We start from the raw sequence: 18,267 nt of genomic DNA, 5'->3' as shown, positions 1-18,267 counted from the left end.
TTAGATTAGGGCAGGAATTCTGGGCAGCCCGGTCATTTTTGGAATCATGCTTTTAAGTGCATGAAATAAAATATATGGGATTTTTTTTAATTAAAGCTTTTTATTTTTCAAAACATATGTGTGGACAAGTCTTTAACATTAGCCCTTGCAAAACCCTGTGTTCCAATTTCCACCCCTTTCCCCACCTTCTCCCCTAAATAGCATGTAGTCCAACATATGTTAAACATAGTAAAAGTATGTTAAATCCAGTATATGCATGTAAATATATGGGATTTCAATGGCAATTGTGATGAAATAAAGGTGCCTTTTTTTTTTTAACCCCCATCTAAGTTTATGGACTGGATTGGTTCTGACAGGCAGTCCTCCAGCGCCTCCGATTCTAGGGTGTTAGGGAATTTGTACATTTTAACTATGGACTTTCAATCTGGGCTTTCTGTTTCCTTGAAATGTACAGCAAGGAGAGCCAAGGCTCATTCCCCAGGATTTATGGGTATCATTCAAAAGGTGGGACTTTAGATCCCACAATGTCAGCCCTTCGAGGGTCCCTATGAAGCGGGAGGGCTCTTAGGAAACAGAGCCGGAGCTGGGAGGATCTCAGGACAGAGAATTTCAGAGCTGGGAGGCTCCTTCCTCACTGAGACAGAAACTGAAATAAGGAGAAGGGCAGCAACCCATTATCCCATGGTCTCGCAGCGAGTCCGGGGCAGACACCCCAGGAGTCCCGGAGCACTGCTCTTCTCTTTGGGGAGTTGGCTAATTCCGACACTTTCCCAGCCCTCACCTCCTGGGTGGGAGAGCAGCCTCCACCCATTCACTTCTAAGATTCACTACAAAGAAGGCAGAGCCCCCCAGCTCCCTCATCAGGCTGTCAGAACCAGAAGGGGTTCTTTGAGGGCTGGGTTCGGGCCTAGCATCCAGGCAGATGTCCCCCATCCATTCCTTCCCGGGCCTTCCTCCTTAGCCTCCACAAGCCTCTTTGCTCTCCATCATTCCAATATGCAGAAGCAGCCCCCTTTCTAGCTTGATTCCCACTAACTCTGAAGACATCCCTAGATCCCAAGAGAGCTTCTGGAGGATGGGGGGCTTTAGTTAGCCCAAGGATCCCGATTCCTTATCATCCAGATCCCCCAATTAGTCCATCTCCCTAAAGAAATATTCAAGAGATTGGGTACTCACAGGGCTCTCAGATGCTCCCCGGCCGCTTCCTCTGCCGCCTTTCTACACTTCTATTCAGTCTCAGCTTAGAGTTCACACATATTCATGTGAAATGCTTTTTATTAGTGTGTGGCTTGAAAATTGGTTCAAGTTGTGATTTTGCCCACTTTTCTCCTTTCCCCCTGCTTCCTGGGAAGTTAAAATAAGCCCAGACAGCTTTCTTGGTTTAGTGAGGAGATGGTGAGGTGCAGTGGATAGAGTTCTGAGGCCAGGGTCAGGGGGAGCTGAGGGTTAGACCCTGCCACTGCCACTTAGGAGACTCCTAGGCAAGTATCTCCATCAGTTTGAGTCTTCATTTTCCCATCTATAAAATGGCAATATTCATGGTACTTCTTAATGTCATCATGAAACTCCAGTCAGATGGGCAACAAACATTTATTAAGTGCTTCCTGTATGCCATGTGCTATTCTAAGCTCCAGAATTACAAACAAAAGCAGGGAAAGCTGTTCCTTCCTTCAAGGAGTGTATGGTGGGAAGGGGTGTGCATGTGGGTGGTGGAAGGAAGTACCCACGGGAGAGCTGATGTTAAAGTTCAGAGGGACAGATAGATAGGAGAGGAGGGTATCCACTGGGAAAATGGCACCTCGGAAGCTAGCTGGAGACCAAGAGGATACCAGTTTACCCAAGAACAATCTATTCTATTATTATTAGTTAGTAGCGACAATCTTCTCATCTTTTTTCATGGAATAATCATATTTCATAAGAATAGTCTTAAGACAAGTTGAGATGATGCTAATAAAGTGGCTCAGATAAAAGTTAGTTGAGCCCCCAGCAAAATCCTATAAAAATGGGGGCATCAGCTCCATAGCACTGATTGGCTGCAGCTCCATGGTGCCTAGTGATCCATGGTTATATAAGTGACCCTCTGTGCCCCTCCCCACTCTGTGCCCCACACTGCCATCTCCCATCCCCATGGCTTAACCCTCCACCTCATAGCATCTGTCAGTACTTTCTGTACCTTATGAAAGTATCATTGAACATTAATTCCCTTTGCTTCCACTGTGATCTTTCTTAGCTAGAACACAAAGAACCAAGCTTGGCTGCTCCCTACTCCACCCAGAGTCCCCTTTACAGTTTCGTTTTCTTAGTCACAATTAATCATCCCATAAATTAATTACTAATTCAGTAATCACTTTACAGAGTTCATTGTTCACACTAATAAACACCTAGCCATGAAATTATTTAGACATAAATTCTTCTCCTGGAGGCTCGCTGAGAACGTGGCCCATGGGAGCAAACACTTATGACACTCTGGAGTTTGTCCTGAATCAGATTAAAATGTAATCAGGAAATGTTTAATAAAAAAGATAAACCCACAATCAAACAGAAGCAATATTAAGTTGTGCTTTTTCTAAGTCAATACCCTTAAGTCATGGTTTAATCATCCCTGGAGCTATTTACGCTTACCATCATCGACTGAGAATATTTTTGGGAAATAATGGATTTATATAGTACTTTAAGGCACACTTTACATTTGCCTCATTTGATCTAATTTGACAGCTCCAAATAATCCAAATAGGATAAAAAAGATGATAAATAGCATCAGTAGCAATGCTAATATCTTTATCTCTATCTATTCCTATATCTATCTGACTTTTCTATGTAGTTTTGAATAGTTCCAGAAAGTCTGTATTTTGAAAGTTTTTCAGCCATGTAGTGTGGAGATAACCAGTATCTGGTTTGATGACAGCCATTAAAAATTCTTCTCATGATTTTCTGCATCAATGTCATACATGATACATGGTCAAAAATTCACTCTGTGATGGTTCTCTAACTCAAAGATTGTTTATTTATTGAATTACCAAGGACATTGTTGGATTTGTAGATATAACACCCAGGGGTTTCACATTGATTATTATGCTTATGATTATGATTTTTAGGAAAAAGACAAAAGCTATTTGACAATGCTTCCTGAGAGTCAAGAAAGAGTTAAGAGGTCATGAGATGTTGATGAAAACATCCTGACTTGGGTGTCGGAAGAACTGTCCTAAAGTGATGTTAGCATCTTCACGCTTTCTGTTGATCTTTGCTTGCATTTTGTTTTCCTCTTCTCTTCTTAGTAGAGGTGGAGTCTATTGATATAGAACACTATGTATCATGACAGACTTTTTTGGGGGATACATTAGTTTTGTCAAACTATTTAAAAATACTATTGCTATATAACCGAGAATTTTAAATTTTTAAAATTTTTATTTATATTTATCTATTTATTCCCCCCCCCCCCCTGAGGCTGGGGTTAAGTGACTTGCCCAGGGTCACACAGCTAGGAAGTGTTAAGTGTCTGAGACCAGATTTGAACTCGGGTCCTCCTGAATTCAGGGCTGGTGCTCTATCCACTGCGCCACCTAGCTGCCCCCAAACCGAGAATTTTTTTAAAAGAAAAAAGTATTAAGTGGAAGGAAAGGGAAAAACCAAGAAAAAATGATCAATTCATTGAAAAGAACCTGATAAATTGTTATCACTGATGATCTACCCTTTCCTCCATATCTACAAAGGGAAAATGGTTGCTCTTTCTCTTTTTTAAAAAATTCTTTATTATAAGAGATTGGAGATAGATGAAGTGGAGGAAATGGAGGAATACATTGGGAAGTTATGTAATGTAAAAACATATCAATAATATCTTTTAAACCAGAAAGTATAAAATAAATAAATCAATTTTGAGCTAAAAACAAAAGAGAACAAAAGAAGAAAAAATTTCCCAGAGATCATGTCTCAAATGAGCATTCTGCACATGCAAATTGTCCCGGCATGGAAAGGCCTTGCCCTCAAGGTGACTTTGAATCATTTTCCCATTTTAAGACGTGGAGGATTTGCACAAGGATTTAATGGAAAAGGAGTGTGTGTGAGGGCTGCCCATGGATCTATTCAATCTTCGATCATCTTTGACTCTTGGTCTAAGAGTCAAACTGAAGTACCACAACCAGGACACTCATGGGTGTGGGCAGCTTTCATCCATCACCAAGAAGACTGGAAATTGATTAAGAAAATTCAGGAGACCTGGGAAGGTATCATTTTTCCCCTGGTAAAAGTTCCTCCTTGGGCTGAATTATGGTTGATCATTGACCACAGTCAATGGGGCTCAGATGCAGGCTGAGGAACGATCGCTGGATTTACTATGGGAACCGGAGGAACAGTTGCAGCTCCAACCACCTGAAATTAAGAGAAAGAAGGGATGATTTTGATCTCCTTCACTCCCTGGGACTGTCTTACAGTTCCTTGCAAGGACAGGAAGAGAAGATGTCATTGACTCTTGAGACTGGAAGAATCCCACGACTCACCTGGCTGGACTGAGAGCAGACCAGGAGGCATCCAGCATGAGAGGAAATGCAGGTGATGACGAACTCCAGGATAGAAAAGAGAAGCAACATGGATGAGATCCCCCTTCCTGAGGCCTGAAAACAAAAAATAGGGACTCAGTACGGTGACTTTTGTCTTTGGACAGACAAGCGATAGTTCTCTCTGGCTGTTCTCATTTCCCTGCAGGTGTAAGGGAAATATGGCGCCTCTGAAGGGTAGTGTGGGGTAGTGGATAGTGCTGGGCTTAGGGGTGGGCTCCTCCCCCCGAGGCTGTTAGGTTGCAGGGAACCCTAGAGACTCACCAATATATAGTAGTAGCTGAGATAGAGGGAGGGGTAGTAGTAATCAGTGTTGATGCTCAGCTCCGTGATGCAGAGGATGATACCTATGATTGAGAAGACGGCACTGACGATGTTCATTCCCACGCTCCCGCTCCTCTGAAAGATACAATGGGGTGTGGAAGAAGAGGAGTGTGTGTGTGTGTGAGTGTGTAAATGTGTGAGTGTGTATGAGTGTGTGTAAATGAGAGTGTGTGAGAATATGAGTGTGAGTGTGTGTGAGAATGAGTGTGTGTATGTGAGTGTGTGTGTGAGAGTGTAAATGTGTGAGTGAGAGTGTGTGAGAGTGTGTATGAGTGTGTATGTAAATGTGAGTGAGAGTGTGAGAATGTGAGTGTGTGTGTGTGAGAATGAGTGTGTGTATGTGAGTGTGTGTGAGTGAGTGTGTGAGTGTGTATATAAATGTATGTGTGAGAGTGTGTGTGAGTGTGTAAATGTGTGAGTGAGAGTGTGTATGAGTGTGTATGTAAATGTGAGTGAGTGTGAGAATGTGAGTGTGAGTGTGTGTGAGAATGAGTGTGTGTATGTGAGTGTGTGTGTGAGAGTGTAAATGTGTGAGTGAGAGTGTGTGAGAGTGTGTATGAATGTGTATGTAAATGTGAGTGAGAGTGTGAGAATGTGAGTGTGTGTGTGTGTGAGAATAAGTGTGTGTATGTGTGTGTGAGTGTGTGTGTGGGTGTGTATATAAATGTATGTGTGAGAGTGTATGAGTGTGTGTGAGTGTGTAAATGTGTGAGTGAGAGTGTGTATGAGTGTGTATGTAAATGTGAGTGAGAGTGTGAGAATGTGAGTGTGAGTGTGTATGAGAATGAGTGTGTGTATGTGAGTGTGTAAATGTGTGAGTGAGAGTGTGTGAATATGTATGAGTGTGTATGAGAGTGTGTGAGAATGTGAGTGTGTGTGAGAATGAGTGTGTGTATGTGAGTGTGTGTGTGAGAGTGTAAATGTGTGAGTGAGAGTGTGTGAGAGTGTGTATGAATGTGTATGTAAATGTGAGTGAGAGTGTGAGAATGTGAGTGTGTGTGTGTGAGAATAAGTGTGTGTATGTGTGTGTGAGTGTGTGTGTGAGTGTGTATATAAATGTATGTGTGAGAGTGTATGAGTGTGTGTGAGTGTGTAAATGTGTGAGTGAGAGTGTGTGAGTGAGAGTATGTATGAGTGTGTATGTAAATGTGAGTGAGAGTGTGAGAATGTGAGTGTGAGTGTGTATGAGAATGAGTGTGTGTATGTGAGTGTGTAAATGTGTGAGTGAGAGTGTGTGAGTATGTATGAGTGTGTATGAGAGTGTGTGAGAATGTGAGTGTGTGTGAGAATGAGTGTGTGTATGTGAGTGTGTGTGTGAGTGAGTGTGTGAGTGTGTATGTAAATGTATGTGTGAGAGTGTATGTGAGTGTGTGAGTGTGTAAATGTGTGAGTGAGAGTGTGTGAGTATGTATGAGTGTGTATGAGAGTGTGTGAGAATGTGAGTGTGTGTGAGAATGAGTGTGTGTATGTGAGTGTGTGTGTGAGTGAGTGTGTGAGTGTGTATGTAAATGTATGTGTGAGAGTGTATGTGAGTGTGTGTATGTGTGTGTGAGTGTGTATGTGTGAGAATGTGTGTGTGACAGTGTATGTGAGTGTGTGTGTGTTTTTGAATCAGCCCAGATGGGAAATGGCGCAGGTCAGAATATGTGTAAGAACAAGTGGTGCACGTGAACTTTCCCAAATATTCACAAAGCACACACGCACTAATATATTCATATACATATTTTACACAGGTGATTGGCTGAAAATCTGTTAAGCGCCCTCTGTGTGCCAGGAACTGTGCCCGGTGAGTGGATGCCTATACACGGTGCCCTCTCCCTGCCCGCAGCCCCCTTTGGGCCCACACAGCCAACGTCCTGGCTTTGCAAGCAGTTGGAATGATCCTCGGGCAGCTTCAGGATGGCAGGACTTACTACGCAGTAGGTGGCAGTTGCCTTCTGGGATAGCACAGAGAGGGTTCCGGAAATGATAAACTGGCACAAAAGAAAGAAGGTGCGTTAGCCAGAGAGCAGCTGGCTCCCCCTTTTGAAAGCCCCTCTGGGTCTGATGTGCAGGACTAGGGGGTCATCTCTATGACAGTCCTTTCTCTTCACCCACCGAGGCAGGATCTCTGTTGCCCTTCCTCCCCCAAAGAAAACACCTCCTTCATTTCCTTCCTTCTCCTGGGACTCTGAGCGAGTCCATACCGGAGTGGTTCGCCACTTCCTTTATCCATTTTATAGGTGAGGAAACTGAGGGAAAGAGGGTGAAGTGACTTGCCCAGGATCACACAACACAGCTAGTCGAGATCCGAGGCTGGATTTGAACTCAGAAAATTACGATTCTTCTTGACTTCAGGTCCAGCACTCTGCCCACTGTGCCATCCTGCTGCCAGGGAGAAGTAAGTGACTTCCTTCCTTAGGTGCCCCTCCCAGGCTACTCCTTGCCTCCCTTTCCCTACCATGGCAAAGGGAGTTATATTTGTGCCTCAAACATCTACTTGAAGGGAGGGTTGGTCTTGAGCTCATACTCTATCTGCTTTGGGGCATTTGGGAACATCTGGAGGAATGATTAGCTTCTTGTTCATTTTTTATCCAGATGTTCCTACAGATATCAGGGTCACCTCTTCAGTTACCCACTGCTCCTTTTCTTTTCAGCTCTATCCTCCTCTCTGCCCAAGACTGGAGAGCCCTATCAGAGAGCCTCCCCTTAATCCTGGTTCTATCCCTTATTACTGGCTGACTTTGGATGTTACTTAAACTTAGTTTCCTCAAAAGACTAAATGAACTCTAACTTAATCCTTTCAGCTCTAAGTCCATTAAGCTATAACCTAGCTCTTTATCCTTATTCCATCTTTCTTTCTTTCTTTCTTTCTTTCTTTCTTTCTTTCTTTCTTTCTTTCTTTCTTTCTTTCTTTCTTTCTTTCTTTCTTTCTTTCTTTCTTTCTTTCTTTCTTTCTTTCTTCTTCTTTTCTTTCTTCTTCTTTCTTTCTTTCTTTCTTTCTTTCTTTCTTTCTTTCTTTCTTTCTTTCTTTCTTTCTTTCTTCTTCTTTCTTTCTTTCTTTCTTTCTTTCTTTCTTTCTTTCTTTCTTTCTTTCTTTCTTCTTTCTTTCTTTCTTTCTTTCTTTCTTTCTTCTTTCTTTCTTTCTTTCTTTCTTTCTTTCTTTCTTCTTCTTTCTTTCTTTCTTTCTTTCTTTCTTTCTTTCTTTCCTTCTCTTTCTTTCTTCTTCTTTCCTTTTCTTCTTCTTTCTTTCTTTCTTTCTTTCTTCTTCTTTCTTTCTTCTTCTTTCTTCTTTCTTTCCTTTCTTTCTTTCTTTCTTTCTTTCTTCTTTCTTTCTTTCTTTCTTTCTTCTTCTTTCTTTCTTTCTTTCTTTCTTTCTTTCTTTCTTTCTTCTTTCTTTCTAATTAAAGCTTTTATTTTGAGAATATATACAGGGATAATCTTCAACATTCACCCTTACAAAATCATGTGTTCTTCATATTGTTTTCCCTCCCTTCACCCCCCCCCAACCCCTCCCCTGGATGGTAGTTAATCCGATACACGTTAAACATCCTATTCCATGTTTCCTTCTCATTTACTCCTGGCCAGTTTCCCCCTAAAGTCATAGTTAGTGCCGCTGATAATTAGGACCAGTGCTGCTGGACCTTGACTGGGAAGCTTGAGGAGTCACAACTGGGAGAGATGGAGGAGCAAATAGATTCAGCACCCGACGTGTGAGCTTGGCTGAAGAAGCTGAACGGAAGGTGGGGTGCTGGGGAAATGTCTGGACTGTACGTGCTCTGAGGGAGGCACCGTGTTCTAGTTTATCTCCAGCATCTCTTGCAGTGCTAAATGCTGTAAAACATGTGTTGATTGAAATTTTATCATGTAATAAGAAGAGGAAAAGGAGAAGAAAAAGGAAAGAGAGGCAAGGATGAAGAGAGAAATGAAGCAGGAAGGACGGATGCTGAGATGAGAGAGGACGTCAGATCCATTCAGCGCATGTTTGTTAAATATCTGTGCGGGGCAGGACGTTGTGCTGGCTCTGAGGATACACAGATAATTATGCTTCTTTAAACATTTCCTTTCTCCTTATGGTAGCCTGGGACCTATCTGGAATTCCCCCTCTATTCTTTCCCTCATGAACTTTTTGTGTTTTAGCAAGACAATTGAAGTTCAATGACTTGCTCAGGGTCAACAGCTAGTAACTGTTAGGTGTCTGAAGTCCTCCCGACTTCAGAGCCAATGCTCTATCTATGGAGTCAGTTAGCTGTTCCCTCATTAATTTCTTCTGTGTTTTCTAGTTTTTTGGTAGGGGTTTACTAGTACACAATTCTTGTGTATGACAATGATTTTTTATTTACAAGAATACTTTGAATATTTTGATAATTGTTAATGGCAACAACAATTAATAGCAATCATTAATAGCAATCTACTTACTGAAATGCCTCCCCAGTAGGGATACCCTCCCACAAAAGAGTATGAAGCGTATCCCCATCTTAGTGTAGTGACTTGAATAGTTCCAAAGCCGAAGTGCAGCAGTCCAATTATGATCTGGATGGCCTGTCAGGGGAGAACACAATTAAGACAGATTTCATTCAGATGAATTTAACCTCTTAGATCTTGGATGATCTCCCCCCCCAAAAATCATTTGCTACAATTTTCAACAAACACCGAATTTTGCAGGAGAAGGAATCTCTGAATTCTTGTGTTCTTCAAACTTCCTTTCCACCTTCCCCACTGACTTTTAATGTGGGTTTATTTAAGGAGATTTAGTTGTGTTTTTGGCCCCTTTTATTCTTACTAGTCTCTTTGTCTCTGAAAGGAAGGAATCCTTTCTTGGAGTCCCTTAAAAGAAACGGTACCAATTTAACAAACATTAATTAAGCATATATTCAGTCTTACTATCTCTCCAGGAGATAGTCTTGTATTTATAGTTTGTATCTGCTATTCTGTCTGGTTTCTACTTCATGGAATAAGATCCCCTCCAAAAATTAACTCCTCACTTCTAATCTCATCATGATGCTGTCAACTCAAGTCTTGATGCCATGTCCCTCAACTTCCCTTCAGATCCTAGAGCTGGAAGGTACAGTTTCAACTCCTCTAAAGCTTTCCTTTATGGGAGGCAGATAATGGGCTTTCAGTTCATTCATTTTACAGTTGCTTTTCTCCATGGAACAAGATGCCCCCATGCAAGGAACCCCTTGATGTCTCCACCTTAGTTTCCCACCTCCTTTTGCATGTGGTCTGCTCTGATTCAGTAAACTCCTTGAGAGTAGAAGACTTTCTTTTTCTAATTTGTATTCTCAGACCTTAGTACGGTACCTACCACATAATAGACACTGAATAAATGCTTATTGTTCCTTCATGGATCACTGCCTTGTTATGGCGGAGGGCTTGTGCAACTCAATGAAAGTATGAAGCTGTGGCTTGCAAAGCTACCTAAGGTGGACAAGTCACTGAGTAGAGTTCTGACAAAAAGCGATCCACTGGAGAAGGAAGGAAGTAGACAACCACTCCAGTGTCTTTGCCAACAAATCTCCTTGGGCAGTATTAACAGGATAAAAGAGATAATATTGGAAGCTGAATCCCTCAGATTGGAAGCTCCTGGGGAAGAGGATAATTAACCACCAGTAGCTCTTACTGTGACTCAGATCATGAGCTTCTTAATTGCAAAATTCAGATAAGCAGGGAAAAACAATCAGACTCTCTAGCTTTGATCTAGATAACATCCCTTATGAATATAAAGGAGAGGTGATAAATAGACATAAAAATTAGACCTTCTAGATAAAGAATTTGAAGAACTCCTGGATAGAGGTTTGCAAGATTGTACAGAGAGCAGCAACAAAAATTCATTCCAAAGGAAGAGAAGAGCAAGAAAACAAAATGGCATCTGATGAGACTTTATAAATAGCTGAGAAAAGAAAGAAAGTAAAAAGTAAAGGAGATTGGGAAAGCTATACACAACTAATTGCAGAATTCATTTTCTTAAATGATCTATGCAAAGAAATAGAAGGAAACAAGAGAATGGGGAAGACGAGAGATCTCTCCAAGAAAATCAGAGATTTCAAGGAATATCTCATACCAAAAAAAGCACACTAAAAGATGAAAAATGTAGGGATGTAACTAAAGTCTTTGTGTGAATGACAACAGAATGTGGCAAGTCCTCAAGAAGATGGGAGTAGCAGACCATCTTACTTGTTTCCTGAGGAACTCTATGTGGCTAAAAAGGAATATGGGACAACTGATTGGATTAGGATCAAAAAAGGAGCATGATAAAACTGTATATTATCACCTTATTTAACTTATATGCAGATTATATCGTGTGAAACACCAGGCTGGATGAATCAAGACAGGAATTAAGATTGCTGAGAGGAAAATTAACACTCTCAGATATGTAGACATCACTCTGATGGTAGAAAATGAAGAGAAATTAAGATGTCTCTTGATGAGGGTGAAAGAGAACAGCGTAAAAGCTTTCTTGAAGCTTAACATCAAACAACAACACCAACAACAACAAAAATCCAAACCTAAGATCTTGGCAACTGATTCCACCACTTCCTGGCAAATATTCTTGAACTCAGAGATTATTGTAGACAAGAAATTAAAAGATGTTTGCTCCTTGGAAGGAAAGCTATGACAAATTTGGACTGCCCCTTAACAAAAAGCAGAGACATCACCTTGCATCCATTTAGTCAAAGCTATGGTTTTTCCAATAGTAATTTAGGCTGTGAGAGTTGGATATAAGGAATCCTGAGCACCACAGAACTGATGCTTTGAGAGTCCCTTGTTTAGCTCTTGGGGGCCAAGGGAGTCAAAATAATCAATACTTAAAGGCATTAATTCAGGTTATTTATTGGAAGGTCAAATACTGAAGCGGAATCTCAAGTACTTTGGCCACAAAAGATTGGAAAGTTGGGAAAGATTGAAGACTAAAGGAAAAGGGAAGGCAGAGGGTGAGGTGGATAGATAGCGTTATGGAAATAATTGTGAATTTGGAGAGAATTTAGGAGATGGTAAAGGAAAGAAGGACCTGGCATACAAGGACCCTCAAAGTCATGAAGAGCTGGATAACAACTTGAATGACTCAACTGTAACACAACAACAAACATCTCTTCCTCTAATAATCAATTAAGAAGCATTTATTTAAAACTCTGTTGGGCATTGGGAATACAAAGACAAAAATTAAACAATCTTTGTTGTGAAGGAGTTTATCTTCTATAAATAAAGATAACGTGTATATACAGATCTTTGAAAAATTACTATAAGGTAATTTTGTAAGTGAGTCACTAAAAGCTGGAAAGACCAGGAAATGACATAGGAAGTGGAGCTTGGGCTGAACTTTGATAAAAATGAAGAATTCTTAGAGGGGGAGTGGGGGAGAAAGTGCATTTTGGGCATGTGTATATGCAAAGGCATAAAGGTAGTTACTGATCTACAATCAGACATCCTGGAGAATGAAGTTTGGGTAGACTATAGAGAATATGAAGGGAGTGATATAGAATAAGTCTGGAAAGGTAGGTTGTAACCAGAACATGAAAGGCTTTGAATACTAAACAAGGAAGTCTGTATTTGATCCCAGAGGCTGTCAAATATTTTGGAGGTACTATTTCCCAGAGCGAAGGCCAAGCAAGCTATCTATGCCCTGAACTTGGCATTAAAATAGACCTTTGCCCTCTTGGTGATATCACCTCCTGGTAAAGTGTTTTGCTTGCACCAGACCACGTGTTCCCTGAGGGATTTAGCTCTTTCTACGTCCTGGAGCTTTCACGCATTCACAATCCCTGTTCTCGTAACTTCATGCTATGGCACTCCTGTTCCTGTCACAGAACTCTGGTTCTGTACTTAGCAGAGTAGTTATGATCCCCAAGCCTTGAGCCAATGACTGTTTCCATGGGAATGCCATCTAGACATTGTTCTAAGGAATGCCAACCAAAAGAACTGTCTCAAGACTTAAGAATAATTATGTTGTGGTCCAATTCATTGGCCCTATTTGTGTCTAACCTGTGCCAGAGCATACCGAGCTCATATTGGTCTGATCAGTCACAGTAGCACATAGATATCATTCTGATAACAAAGAACAGCTAACCAACCAATCAACCGATGTAAGTGTCCCCCCTCAGCAGCAGTAAGTCCTCCCTCTCAGGAGGTGTATGGGAGGGCTTCCACTGGAAAATTCTGTTTTCCTCACTGAAATTAATTAAATTTCTTTTGTGTCCTGAGTTTCCTGCTCTGACCTGCTCTGTCTCAGCTCTGGTCACCCACACAGGTTAGAGGCCGGTTCTGGTTTGTTTGACCTGGTTTATTGAGCAAGGAATGGCATGAGGAGACTTTTACTTTAGGAACATCAATCCAACAGTTATAAGGATGAAAGATTGAAGAAGGCTGAAACTGCAGACAAATATACTGAATATGCAGTGGGAGATCAGGCTTAATAGGTAAAGATTACTAAGAGATCTGGGCTCATTTCTCTGAGAAAAGGGCAACCGGAGGCAGCTAGGTGGCGCAGTGGATAGAGCACCAGCCCTAGAGGACCTGAGTTCAAATCCGACCTCAGACACTTAATGCTTCCTGGCTGTGTGACCCTGGGCAAGTCACTTAACCCCAATTGCCTCAGGAAAAAATGGGCAACCAGAGGGCATCAGGGAATTTTTCCTTCCTGGTCTGAGGAGCTCATTTATAAGACAAGGGTTGTCACCTCCAAAGGGAAGTATCCCTTCAATTATTGATTGAAACCAACAAGCTCCTGCTGGACCCTCAGACCTTGAAACATTCGTCAGGATCCAAACTTCCTACACCTGGCGAAGGGGCCACAGCATCCCCCTGCAATCAGCTGCCTGTGCAGAAATTAACAAAAGCCCTCCTGGGGCCCATTCCAGTTAGGAGGCTACTGCAACGGTCTGGATGAAGAGAAAAAAGGTGGATGGAGTTATGGAGGTAAGACTTCTAAGACTTGAAAACTAATTGAACAAAATGATGAGGGAAAGTCTGGGGCTGAAAATGACTCTTCAGCTCTCAGTAAACCTTCTACTGATGGGTTTGTTAATTTAACATAAGAAGGAGGAAATTGGGTTCAATTCACGAAGAAGTGTATTTAGTTTGTACCCACAGCTGCCTCCGGATGTGGGGAGTAGTTCTCTCTCACTAGAATTTTTCAAATTTTCAAGCAAAGACTGAAAGACTTATTCTTGCAGTCCCTGTAAGGAGACTTCTTCCCCAGGTCTGGGCTCCACCAGATGGTATGGAGGTCCTTCCACCTCTGAGATTCTGGTATCCTGCTATTCCTTTGCCTGCTGATTGATGGAGCAGTCTCAGCAGCAGGCACGTGCCTGCAGGCCATTTGTGGCACAGGCGCGCGCGCGCGCACACACACACACACACACACACACACACACACACACACACACACACAGCTTCTATCATAGAAATGCTACATTATTCACTCTTAAATTCCCAGATGAGCTGCCAGCAGTAGGAGTCAAATCACTGACCCTTGTGCCTGTTTTTTGAATGCTCCAAATTATCAATAGTGTGCATTCATTGATGACCATCAAGTGGTGCCAGAACACACAGATTGCTGGGCTTGGAATCAATAAGCCATCTTCTTGAGGTCAATTCTGGTGGCAGACAACTACTACCTGTGCGACCTTGTACAAGTCATTTAACTCTGCCCAGAATCCTCATCTATAAAGTGTTCCAGGCAAGAAAACCCAAATGGGGACAACTGACCTAAAATAACTGAAAAAGAAAAATGACAAACGAGTTCATTGATATTCAAAGAGAAATTCAGCTTACCCCTAATACTTTGCCTTCTTTCCAGATTTTCTGTACCGTAGGCCCCTCCCAATCTGGTGAGATCATTTGGCTTTGGTACCCATTATATAGATAAACTGGAGGTTGATTATCAGAGTATGTAGGCGCAGGAAATAGCACAGAAGAGACAGTTCTGGGAGGAGGCACCACAAACACGGTGTTCCGTTCAGGGTTTGATGAGGTCATCGAATTCATTTCTGGAAAAAATGCAGGAATGATCATTTTATTCAGGGAGAAATTAAATGGGTCGTCAATTTAAAGAGGATTTGACCTGTAGGAATAATTCTGTGATTAATGGATACCTGAAATTTGTTAGAGACTTGCTTGTATTATGTTTTAATTGGGGAGATAGCCAGGGCATATGAAAATACATATAAATATAAAGGGAATAAATATATCCATATGTTGCTATCTAGCTATACAAATCGATTAAATACAAAGCAATTCAAGATGGGGAGAGCAGCAGAAAAAGCTTCATGTAGAAGTTACTGTTTGAACTGCATCTTAAAGGGAGAGATGAACTCTATGGGCTGGAGGTAAGGATGAAGTGCATTCCAGGCATGGAAAGTAGGAGATAAGAGTTTGTCTTTGAAGGTAGAGGGAGCCCGGTCAAGCATGTGAGAAGGTGAATGATGTCCAGTGAAGATGGAAAGGCAGGCTGTGCTCAGTTTGTGTAGGACTTTAAAAGGTAAACAACAAAATTTATATCTGCTTTTAGAGACAATAGGGAGCCTGTGCATATGGTTGAGTAGAAGAGACCACTTTCTAGCTATGCTGTATAGGTAATTCTTTTTGGATATGGAAGCCTACCAAGATGCCTTCTGGCTCTGGTATTCTACCAGATATTAGCTTCCAAGCAAATCCTAAATTGACTAAAGAAGTTTAAATCCCATTTCTGCTGCACATATCTGCTATTTGTTTGATTTTGGGTAAATTTCTGAACTTTCCTGGATTTGTTTCAGGGATTCAACTAGATGACCTCGGAGTTCCTTTGCAGCTCTGCATCTGTGATCTGCTCTTGGCCAGAATTGATTTCATCTCTTTCCTCTAAATCACTGATAGACTGAGTCAGCCTGGACATTTATCTCGTTCTCTCTCTCCAGTTTAAGCAACGACCTGATGAGTAACCTTTGTCCTCTGTAATGGTGGAATAGGGCATGATTAATTGTAGAAATGAAACTTGACTCATAATAAAATGTGAAAGGAGAGGCAGGCGGAAAAACTGTTAATATCTTCATGTTTCTTTTCATGGGAGAAGAAGAAGAAGGCTTAATGAAAAAAATTGTTCCCAAGGATCCTTAGCATCTCCTTTTCTTAATCCCAATAAAATTGGAAACCCTAGCCTGGTTTACCATTAGGAAAGGAAAAAAGATTCCCATTTTAGGGTACTCATTTCATTAAGCAAAGCCTTCATAAGTAAAGTGATTTGCATGGTGGCAAAGCAAGAGAAATGAAGCTTTTCAATATATTTCCCCCCTATAACAATGGCAAACCAGTATAAAATAGAAGAAAGAGAGCTGTTACTCATGGAGTTAGGAAAGTGCTGTCACCCCTGACATTTATCCACTGTTGGAATCATGGGCAGATCAGTAACCTCTCCATCCTCAGTTTTCTTTTTTTGTAAAAATGTAGGGCAGAGTGAAATCTGTCTCACAAGGACAAGACTTTCATGAAGATTGATGAGATAAAAATGTAAAATCACCCCAAAGTGATACTAAATGCTAGTTTATATCATTGTCTCTTTCTGAATTGTTGCTTACAACCTAGATAAATGTGATAAATTCCTTCTTCTTTCTGGGTACCAGCCTCCCCATCTAGGAAATGATGGGGTTGACTTGGATCCTTTAAAGCCTCTTCCATCTCAATATAATAAAAGAAAATAAACCAATATATAATGCTTATAAAGTTTTCAAAATGCTTTATATTCTATCTCATTTGATCCTCACAGTAACCCGGTGATGTAGGTGCTATTTTTAATTTCCATTTTGCAGATAAGGATACTGACTTTGAAAGAAGTTAAATAACTTACTCAGATTACTCAGCTAGTAAGTATCTGAGGCTGCATTCAAACTCGGGGTCTTTCTGATTTCTAGCTGCCTTATTTTCCAGATAAGGAAAACTCACACAGATAATTAGTAGCAGAGCTGTCGGTCTCAAAAGCAGTCATCAACGACTTTCCTTCCCCTGCTCTGGGTCTCCCTCACCCCTCCAAGCTGTGTTTACTGAAACAACAAACTTTTAGCATCTGAACTGGGTGGTGGTCTCCAGTGTGGTACCTCCAGGATCTTTATTTTTAATCAATGACCTTGATATGGGTACCTCTGCAATGCTTAATTAGATTTGCAGATAACTCAAATATTATAGGAATAAAGCCCACACTGTGTGTGACTGAGTTGGTAGCTAATAGATTTTTCATAGGTTCAAACTGTCTAATAAGAAGAAATAAAATAGGGATAAATGTAAAGTCTTGGACTTAGGTATAAGTAGTTAATTTCACCGATATAAGAAGAGGGAAGTATTATGAGACTGTAGTTTCTTTTGAAAAATCTCTGGGGAGTTTTAGCAGAGGGCAAATGCTAGATGAGGCAACAGAATTATGTCACGGTTTCATTAAGTGGGATGGTATCCCAGACTAAGGATTTTTAAAGGATCATAGCATTCAGAATGAACAGTCTTATTGCCTCTGCCCTGTCAGCCCTCACCTGGATTCTTGTATTCAAGTCCTGGGTCTATAGTTCAAAAAAGACATTAATAAATTGGAGGCGTATCTAGAAGAGAGCCACCAGCTTGGGGAAGGTCCTTGAGATTATGTGACTGAATTTAGCTTGTCTTTCTAGGTCTAGCTTGCAAGAATAATTAAACTAGGAAGTTAGAATCTTCAAACTGAGGGATGAATTAGTCCAAATCCCTCATTTTGGAGGAGGTAGCTTAGTTAAGGGAACATAGAGAAAGAATCAGCCTTTGGCTTCCAGGTCTGGACACTCTGATCCTATTTCACTTCCTTTTGCACTTGTTGGTTCAGTAAGTTCATTTACTTCACCAGAACCCAGGCAGTGTCTAATAGGTGCCCAAATGATCTGTCCGTGGTTTCTTATGGACCTGTTCTACTAGGGAAGAGGATGAGGTAAGAACTTCGCCATGACCATCACCACCTCCACCATCCTCTTGGCCGCCATTACCTTGGATCGTGCACAGAAATCATGGTTAGATCAAATACTCACTGTGTTCCATCAGTGCCAAGTGCTCTCTCCTTTCCTTCCCCTGCTCTGGGTCTCCCTCACCCAACCACGCTGTGTTTACTGAAACAATAAACTTTCAGCATCTGAACGTTACCTTGGATGGTGCACAGAAATCATGGTTAGATCAAATACTCACTGTATTCTATCAGCCAGCTGCTTTCTCTCTTCCCTCACCTGCTCTGGTCCCTCACTGCCTCCAGGATGTATTTATTGAACAGCTCATAAAAAGCTTGGGTGGTTATTGAAAATCCAAAGTCTATTTCCTCTTTTTCTGTGCTATCAGCAACTTGCCGTTTATATCCTGCCCATATCTCTTTACCCATATATGCTGCAAATAAACATACGTACATAAAATAAGTTAACATAAAAGAAGAGTGGAGGTT

The 18,267-nt window shown here is 41.3% G+C and overlaps 1 protein-coding gene across 2 annotated transcripts; it reads right to left on the bottom strand.

The window, feature by feature from the left end:
• Positions 1-3,725: 3,725 nt before the first annotated feature.
• On the bottom strand, positions 3,726-18,066 carry LOC141545472 (membrane-spanning 4-domains subfamily A member 8-like). Of its 2 annotated transcripts, none has more exons than XM_074272535.1 (7): positions 18,021-18,066; positions 14,628-14,842; positions 9,273-9,395; positions 6,788-6,847; positions 4,815-4,949; positions 4,494-4,607; positions 3,726-4,365 (listed from the first exon to the last, which is right to left on the bottom strand). In XM_074272535.1, exons 2-7 carry the CDS (start codon positions 14,838-14,840, stop codon positions 4,285-4,287), a joined length of 726 nt encoding a protein of 241 aa, XP_074128636.1. In that variant the 5' UTR covers positions 14,841-14,842; positions 18,021-18,066; the 3' UTR covers positions 3,726-4,284. The 2 variants fall into 2 exon arrangements, with proteins under 2 accessions (XP_074128636.1, XP_074128635.1); XM_074272534.1 differs by lacking the exon at positions 18,021-18,066 and adding an exon at positions 17,867-17,906.
• Between the last annotated feature and the right edge of the window lie 201 nt (positions 18,067-18,267).

The sequence above is a fragment of the Sminthopsis crassicaudata genome, chromosome 6 (genome assembly GCF_048593235.1).
Source record: "Sminthopsis crassicaudata isolate SCR6 chromosome 6, ASM4859323v1, whole genome shotgun sequence".
NCBI classification, from domain to species: Eukaryota; Metazoa; Chordata; class Mammalia; order Dasyuromorphia; family Dasyuridae; genus Sminthopsis; species Sminthopsis crassicaudata.
This window is presented reverse-complemented; position numbering and strand designations above follow the sequence as displayed.

Coding starts and splice junctions, on each gene's coding strand:
- LOC141545472 (XM_074272534.1), bottom strand. Junction 4,950..6,787: donor CAACTGCCACCTACTGCGTA/GTAAGTCCTGCC, acceptor TGTATCTTTCAG/AGGAGCGGGAGCGTGGGAAT. Junction 4,366..4,493: donor TCTGCTCTCAGTCCAGCCAG/GTGAGTCGTGGG, acceptor TCTTAATTTCAG/GTGGTTGGAGCTGCAACTGT.